At 39.7% G+C, this 8,639-nt stretch overlaps 1 protein-coding gene across 1 annotated transcript in view; it reads left to right on the forward strand.

The window, feature by feature from the left end:
* AOAH (acyloxyacyl hydrolase) overlaps positions 1-5,628 on the forward strand; it is a 344,354-nt gene extending 338,726 nt beyond the window's left edge. The window contains exon 21 of the mRNA XM_007950097.1: positions 5,500-5,628. Coding sequence (XP_007948288.1) covers positions 5,500-5,628 — 129 coding nt within the window. The remainder of the gene's footprint in view (positions 1-5,499) is intronic.
* Positions 5,629-8,639: the final 3,011 nt, after the last annotated feature.

The following is an 8,639-nucleotide window of genomic DNA, read 5'->3' on the forward strand; positions in this document are numbered from 1 at the left end:
CAACGGAATACTATGCAACACTAAAGAATAATGTAGAATCTGCAAAACACTGCATAACATGGATGAACTTGGAGGACATTACGCTGAGTGAAATGAGTCAATCACAGAAGGACAATACAGTATTAGTTCATTATTGTAAAAAGTCAAGGAAAGATTTATATATGGAAGGAAACTTTCTTTGTTGGTTACCAGGGTTGAGAGGAGAGGGGAGGGAACACTGCAAAAAAAAAAAAAAAAATTGACCCGTATCACTTTAGTTTTGTGTATTCCACTGTGTATAAATTATATTTCAATAAAATGTATTTTTTAAAATATATGTTACATCCTACTTTGGTGAGTAGTAACTGGGGTCTTAAAACTTGCAAATGGCTGCCTAAGGTGCAACTATTGGTCTCTCCCTGTCCAGAGCAAACAAAAGTGAAGAAAATCAAAGATGCAAGCAAAGAATTAGTCCAAAGGACTAATGGATCACCTGAACCCCAGCCTGAGACCAGAAGATCTAGATGGTCCCAAGGTACCACTGCTGATGACTCTAAAAGGGGTCACAATAGGAGGTCCTGGATAGAGTGGGTGAAAAATGGGGAACAAAACTCAAAATCATAAAAAAGACCAGGCTTACTTGTCTGATAGAGACTGGTGGAAACCCCAAATGCCCTTAGACGCACTTCAAGCCTAGAACTGAACATACCCACATGGCTCAACTTTTAACTAAATAATAGACAAGCCTATAAGGTGAACAATAACACTAGGGAGATATGCACTTAGAGTAATCAACCATGATAGATCAAAAGGGCAGAGTATGCCCAGGGATAAAGCTAAGAAAGCAGGAAGAGATAGGAAAGAAGGATGGAGGAAAATGGTGAACACAAGGGGGAAGTGGGAAGAGTGCTGCTACATTGTGGGGATTGCAATCAGTGTCACAAAACAAAATATTTATGAATTGTTGAATGGAAACCCAATTTGCTCTGTAAACTTTCACCCAAGTCACAATTTTAAAAATTTAAAATGAAGAAAAGTGGTAAGACTGCATCCTGTCAAAGATGGAAAACTTGGGAGACCTGGCATAACAAGGCAGTCCCATCAAGTTCCAGCTCTTACAAGTTTCACTGTAGATAGATAGATGATGATAGATAGATATAGATAGATAGATGATAGATAGATAGATAGATAGATAGATAGATAGATAGATAGTGATGAATGGATGGATAATGAATAGATGGATGGATGACGAATGGATGGATGGATGGATGGATAGATAGACAGATAGATAGATAGATAGATAGGACTGGCAATGGGAAAAGTGAGTGAGAGTTCTGCCAAAATATCTGTTTGCAGTCTGGAGGCAGAACAGCCCTCTAGTGAAACTTCCTTTTTACTCTTAAGACCTTAACCTGATTGATTGATCATGTTACATTACAAAAGAAAATCGGCTTTACTTAAGACCAACTGACTTAATCACACACAACCACTTCATAAAAGTGGCACAGCAGTTAATCTCTGAAAGGTCAGTAGTTTGACCCCACCAGCAGTGTTAGCAGTGGCTACCTCTATTATAATTACAGCTATCTGAGCCAAGAAATGCTTCTAGCTTCAGGGGGCTGTGAGCAAGACACAGAGCTGAAGCCCAAGGTTGAGGGGCTTTCAACCAGCCCTAGGGCTGGCACTTTGAACTCAGACTTCTAGCCTTCTAACCTGTAAGAGAATAAACCCCTGTTTGTTAAAGTCAATACTCTCTGCTACAGGTGGTAAGAATAGTTAGAACTCTCTTCTGCCAACCGTTGCGGATTCAAGTTCACCCAGAGGCACCTTGGAAGAAAGTCCTGGTGATCTATTTCTGAAAAATCAGCCATTGAAAACCCTATGGAGCACAGCTCTACTCTGACACACAGGATTGCCATGAGTTGGAATTGACTTGATGGCAACTGATTTTTTTTTAATATGCAGCTCAGCAAGAAAGCAGACTCTGAAAGATACTCAAACAGGAAAGAAGAAATAAAGAAGGGCCTAGTTCTGTTAACCAGAAAGTCCCCACTTAACCAGAACACCCCATTTCCCAGCAATCATCTGGACCTCTATTATAATTACAGATTACTTGTATTCTTCTTTTTCTCTTTTCATTTAACTGATTTTTAAATGTTCCTACAATGAATAGATACTGCTTGAATATTTGTGTCCAAGAATGAGAATGAATAATGAGAGTAAGGAGTCTCTGTGCCTTGCCCTATGCAGTGCATCATGGGCATTACAACAGGAGACTGATTATATGAGATACCCATCCAAACAAACAAACAAACAAACTCACTGCCATCGAGTTGGTTCCAACTTATAGCGACCCCTTTGGGTTTCCGAGGTGGTAGATCTTTATGGAAGTAGATTGCCCGGTCTTGCTTCCACAGAGTGATTGCTAAGTTTGAACCTCCAACCTTCTGGTTAGCAGTCAAATGCCTTAGAACTAAGCCACCAGAGCTCTCTTGAGGTGTCCATAGTGCTCAGTAAATGTTCATCAAGTGAATGAATGAATGAATGACTACAGTGGGTCATTTTATGACTAGTCTCTATGTTGCCACTCTCATTTTACACTCAGTATATCAGCAACGCACACTCAAAATATTTTCATCTCCATTAGCGTGACAGCCAGCTAAGTGCTTTTGAGCCAAACAGTTACCTTTTCATTTTAACTTCCCTCTCCCTACCCTCCCCACATCTCCTCTCTTATTAATTAGATAGGGAAATACATGGCCACAGATGCCTTGGGACCACACAATTTTTGAGAAACAGTTTAGGCATACAAAGTTGAAAGGAAAACAAAATACAGAAAAAGAAGAATCAGTAATTTTCCACAGATCTAGGAGCAGTTGCTTTATTGAAAAATTGCAAAAAAAAAAAAGCTACAAGACCAGTACTCTGTCTTCAGAGACACTGATTGCTCTGTGTGTGTGAGATGATCAGGGTCCCCAGTAATCTGTGGCTTGATGACTTGTCTCTCACTTGATCCTACTTGTAAGGTGCAAAGATGTCTGTGTGTATATGTATGTATTGTGTGTATATGTGTATGTATGTGTGTGTGGTGTGTGTATATGTGTATGTATGTGTGTGTGTTGTGTGTATATCCATGTATGTGTGTATGTATGTGTGTATGTGCTTTATATTATGTACATGGATGTGTGTGTGTGTTTGTGTGTATGTGTGGTATGTGTGGATGTGTGTATATGCATGTGCATATGTTTATGTTTGTATGTGTGTTGGTATGTGTGAGTGTATGTGTGTGTGCTAGACACCACATGGATATGAAATCAAGACCATGTAGTTGCATGAATGGAATTTGGGATGCAGTTCAGAATTTAATTTAAATTTGTGGGAACAAATTTAAGTACTGGGGATATTTAATGCAGTGACTTCATTAATTGTAATTTTTTTAACAAGTGCTAAAATCTTACATACTTTAAACCCAGAGGGAGCTTTAGAGGTCATGTACACTAGCCAACTCATCTAACAAATGAGAGAATCAGGGCCCAGAGAGTGGAAAAGGGCTGCCCAATGCCACACAGGGAGCCGGCAGCACTGCCTGTTCAAAGGGTAAAAGTGAAATATCTTGAGGAGAATGTTCACATGCTTTCAAAAGGATTCCTTAGAATCCTCTAGGAACAATATGATGCCTTATGAGGCCCTCAGCAATCATGTTTCTCCATCAGTTCATACCAAAACCACTGTTGGGATGTAGCTATCTGGGTCCTGAAGGCCAACCCAGGTCCCATTTGCTAAATGCAGGCATTATCTGCAGAGAAAGAGACTATTCAATAAAAGCGTGGTGGATAACAAGGCAGAGGATTGGACAACCAAGAGAAGATCCTGCTAACATCATGAATAAAGCAAAATCTGGTGTGCCACATAGAACTGAAAAGTGGACATTGGGCGATAAGAGCCAGAGAAAAGCCTTTTGTGCATTAAGCTAATGATCCCTCACTCTGGTGCTCCAGCCAGACCCTCAACACTAACAGCTTCCTTCAGGTTCCTGACCCTACCATGTGACCTCTCCAGACTCATCTCTCAGGCTCCTATAGTTCTCCAACCATGCCATTCTCTCCCATGCCACTGCCTTTGTATTTTCTGTGTCCTCGACAATGTTCATTATTTCCTCATATAATCCATCTAGTGAACTCCTTGAAAAGTCTACTTGTTGTCACCACCTCCAGAGAGCAACAGTCCCTGCACCCCACTTCAGCAGAGCTGGCACCTGTCTCAGTTTCCTAGTGCTTCTATAACACGAATCCTGCAAGTGAGTGGCTTTAAAGAACAGAAATTTATTTTCTCACAGTTCTGGAGGCTGAAAGTCCAAATCAGGGTCTCAGCCTTGTCAATTCCCTATCCTCGGTTCTTGGCAGTCTTCACATGGCAGCTTTTCCCCTATCTGTGTGGGTGCTCATCCCCTTATCTATCCTGCTCTTCATATAACTCAAAACTGATTAGGTTTAGGCTCCACCCTCACTGGTATGACCTCAACTGATTTATTAATGACATTACCTTGGATTGCATTGTGAAAGATGATTACATTATATTAGGTGAAACATCATTACATTACAACCACAGGTATAAGGGTTAGGATTCCAACACATATATTGAGAGGAACACAATTCAATCAATAATATCACCTCTTCTTCTTCCAGCTGTGTACGTCCCTACAACAGCCATCTTCATGAGTTTAGTGGTGTCCCTTTGCATAATTGGTTCCCTTTGTAGAAAGGAGCTCCTATTCATCTGAGACTCATCCTGTTCATTTCCAAAATCCAAGCCTTAGGCCTATACTACTTATTAGCTGTCCACAAATAAATGAACAAATGGATTTCTGAAAAAGCATATTAGTTATCTACTACTTTGTAATGAAGTACCAGAACTTAGTAGCTTAAAGCAACACACACTTATTATCTCACAGTTTCTGTGGTCAAGGGTCCAGGCACAGTTTAACTGGGACCTCTGCTCAGGGTCTTACAAGGCTAAAATCAAGTTATGTGGGCTGAGCTGTGTTCTCGTCTGGAGGCCCAATTGTTAAAAGAATCTCTTCCAAACTCACTGGGGTTGTTGGCAGAATCTGTTTTCTTATGGTAGTAGAATTGAGGATGCTTGCTTCTTGCTGGTTGTCAGCTGGAAACCACCCCAAACTCCCAAAGGCTACTGTGAGCTCTCTGCCACATGGATTCCCAGCATAGCTTCTTACTTCATCAATGCAGCAAGGAGAGTCTCTAGAGAAAGTCCGCTAGCAAGGCAGAGTCATATCTGATGTAAAGGAATGGTAGAAGTAACATCCACACCTTTCCCATTGGTTAGAAACAAGTGTCAGTTTCCACCCACATCAAGTAAAAGGGGTGATACAAAGGCATGAAGGCAGCAATCACGGGAGCTACCTTAGAGCCTGTCTGCCGCAAAAGGAATGTAACCTTGACAGTAGATTCTTTACCTCTTCAAAGTTTCCCTTTTACTCCTCCTTTGTGTTGTCTCTTGCAGGTGGCTTTGCTGCTGCTCGCAGATCAGTTCTGGAAGAAGATGCAGCTCCAGTGGCCCAAGATCCTTGGAAAGGAGAATCCATTCAACTCCCAGATTGAAGACGTGTTTGGAGATCAAGGGGGGCACTGAATCCTCAGCAACACCCATTCCTGGGGAGCCCAGGGAGGCCGAAACTTGTGTCAACTTATCAACTCATTCTACAAATGATAATGGGGACTGTTCTGTCACAGTCTATAGAACCTTCTTTAAAAGTATCTGTGCAAAGTGCTTTATTCTCAGTTAAGAGCAAATCTGAATGACAGTGTGATTGTGGGTGCTTCCGGGATCAGTTTCCAAATTTCTTACCAAATGTCCCTCAAATAAGCTTTAGTAAAGTATATTGAGTGCCATTCCAAATAAGACCCTATTGATGCCCTCTAATAACTAATTCTTCTAAAAGAGGCTCCAAAAAAGAAGGAAAAAAAAAATCCAAGTGTTTAGCAACTTACCCAGGGTTCAAGTGTGCTGGGAAACTGATCCTCCCCTCATTGTTGACTTCGGAAAGATGGCTAGGCTAGCGGAGGCTTCTCCTAACATGACTGCAGCAACCTGCCAAGGACTCTCAGAAGTAGGTAGAGTCCAGGTTTTGAGGGGCAGTCTTTCAAAAAGCACAAAATTAGGTACAAATTTGAATATTTATTTAGAATAAGAAAAGAAATCACAACAAATCACAAATTTTAAAATGTTGACAAAACTTTTTTAAATGATCATTTTTTTCTTAAAATTTTTTTCTTACTTTCTTTGACTGCATAATCTGATCACATCTTCTCATAACAATGACTCTGTAATATTATTCTCTATAGAAAAAATATAAAAATAAAATCTGTTACTTATTATTGATAGTTTAGAAGGTTTCTTTCAGCTACACAATACACCATTTGGTAAAGTCATATAAATTCATAACGTTATTGTCAGATGGGAAGGCTTCTATCAAATTTCTTTTGTCTCTGAGCTTCCCATCCCTGGTGTGGCCTCCTGTGAGAAGTGCCAGAAACTGTATCAGAGCTCCATGAGATGGGAAATTGGTCAGTCATGTTCATGACTGAATCCATAGATCCTTCAACAATGCCTGGCTTACTGCAAGTGCTCAATACAAAAGGTAAGATGGACGGATGGATGGACAGATGGGTGGGTGGGTGGGTGGAAATATATTGTTCCTCTCCAGGTCACATTTTGTTACTTCTTTCTACTTAAAAACAAAAATGCAGCCTCTTCTTTGACATATTTCAATCAGATTGATTAAACCACACTCCTTGTAGTGGGAAAGGTAGGAAAGAAAAGCAGTCAACAGAGAGGCTGCCTTCCTCTGGGACACCCTTGGTGGGGAGTCTTTTGGATTTAAGTTTTTATTAAAAAATCTCAGGTCCCCAACCAAAGCAGGTCAGCTAAAAATCTTTAAACGAGATTTGTATTGATACTCAACATAGCAGGATCTAAGTCCTACTTACTCCCACCTAAATAATTTGCAATGGCTTCCCTACCTTGACCATTCACTGATTTAATCCCACAAGAGTCCATGGGGATCCCCAGGATTAAGAGCACCCATGAACTTGAATGAGGAAAAAATTAAATCTTCACTATACTCTAACTCTCAAACTCAAAACCAAGCTCACTGCCGTTGAGTTTGATCTGACTCATAGTGACCCTTCCTTGTTTCCTGGGCACTATCACTATGGAAGTAGATTGCCCAACTTTCTTTCCAAGGAGTGACTGGTGGGCTTGAACTGCCAGCCTTCTGGTTAGCAGTCAAATGCCTTAGGCAATACACCACCAGAGGTCCCATCCTCTAACTAACTGCAGCATTTTCTTCAATTCTGACTGTGGTCAACAAAACACAACTATATTAGCTATCTTCATCCACAAGTAGTTTCATATCACATTACATTTGTTGTAGGTATCTTAAAATAGTATCTAAGACCATACTACTTTGAAATAACTGTAGTTATTAGATAGGCCACTGGATCTTGTTAGTTAATGCATATGCAAAATGCATTAACTAATGGATGTCCATTTTATAAATATTCTTCAATATTTTTATATTTTATTTCAATAGTTTCCTCTGCAATTCTATGTAGGTTATTTTTTTGTATTTGAAAATGGAATTCTGATAAATAGACTGTCAAGCACAACCCAAAATGCAAACAGCTGAAGATAAACTAGATGAATGGGACCTTCTAAAAATTAAATTTTTATGTGCCTCAAAAGACTTCTTCCAAAGAGTAAAAAGAGAACCTACAGATTGGGAAAATAATATTCGGCAACAGCATATCTGACAAAGGACTTACCTCTAAAATTTATAGAAAACTTTTACACCTCAACAAGAAAAAGACAAAAAATCTGGTTAAAAAAATGGGCAGAAGACACGAATAAACATTTCACCAAAGAGAATATACAGACAGCCAAAAAACACATGAAGAAATATTCACGATCATTAGCCATCAGAGAGATGCAAATCAAAGCAACAATGAGATACCATCTCACCCCAACACTAATGGTAAAATTCCCCAGGACAGAAAATAAATGCTGGTGAGGATATAGAGAGATTGGGACTCTCGTACACTGCCTGTGGGACTGTAAAATGATGCAACCACTGTAGAAAACAGTACGGTGATTCCTTAAAAAGTTGGAATTAGAAATACCATTTGACCCAGAAATCCCATTACTAGGAATATATTCTAAAGATGTGAGAGCCAGGACAAGAACAGATATATGCACATCCATGTCCATCAAAGCACTGTTTACAATAGCCAAAAGAGGGAAACAACCTAGGTGCCCATGAACAGAAGAATTGATAACCAAATTATGGTACACACAAACAATGGAATACTATGCAACACTAAAGAGTAATATAGAATCTACAAAACACTACATAATGTGAATGAACTTAGAGGACATTATGGTGAAATAAGTCAATCACAGAAGGACAAATACAGTATTAATTCATTACTATAAAAAGTCAAGGAAAGGTTTATATATGGAAGTAAACCTTCTTCATTGGTTACCAGGGGTGGAAGGGGAGGGGAGGAAACACTGCTAGATAGGGAGAGACAAGTATTGATTTGGATGAAGGGATGGGCAAAACACAACTATATTAGCTGTCT

This window comes from Orycteropus afer, unplaced genomic scaffold (assembly GCF_000298275.1).
Source record: "Orycteropus afer afer isolate SDZICR_OR568_19922 unplaced genomic scaffold, OryAfe1.0 scaffold00263, whole genome shotgun sequence".
Classification (NCBI taxonomy): Eukaryota; Metazoa; Chordata; class Mammalia; order Tubulidentata; family Orycteropodidae; genus Orycteropus; species Orycteropus afer.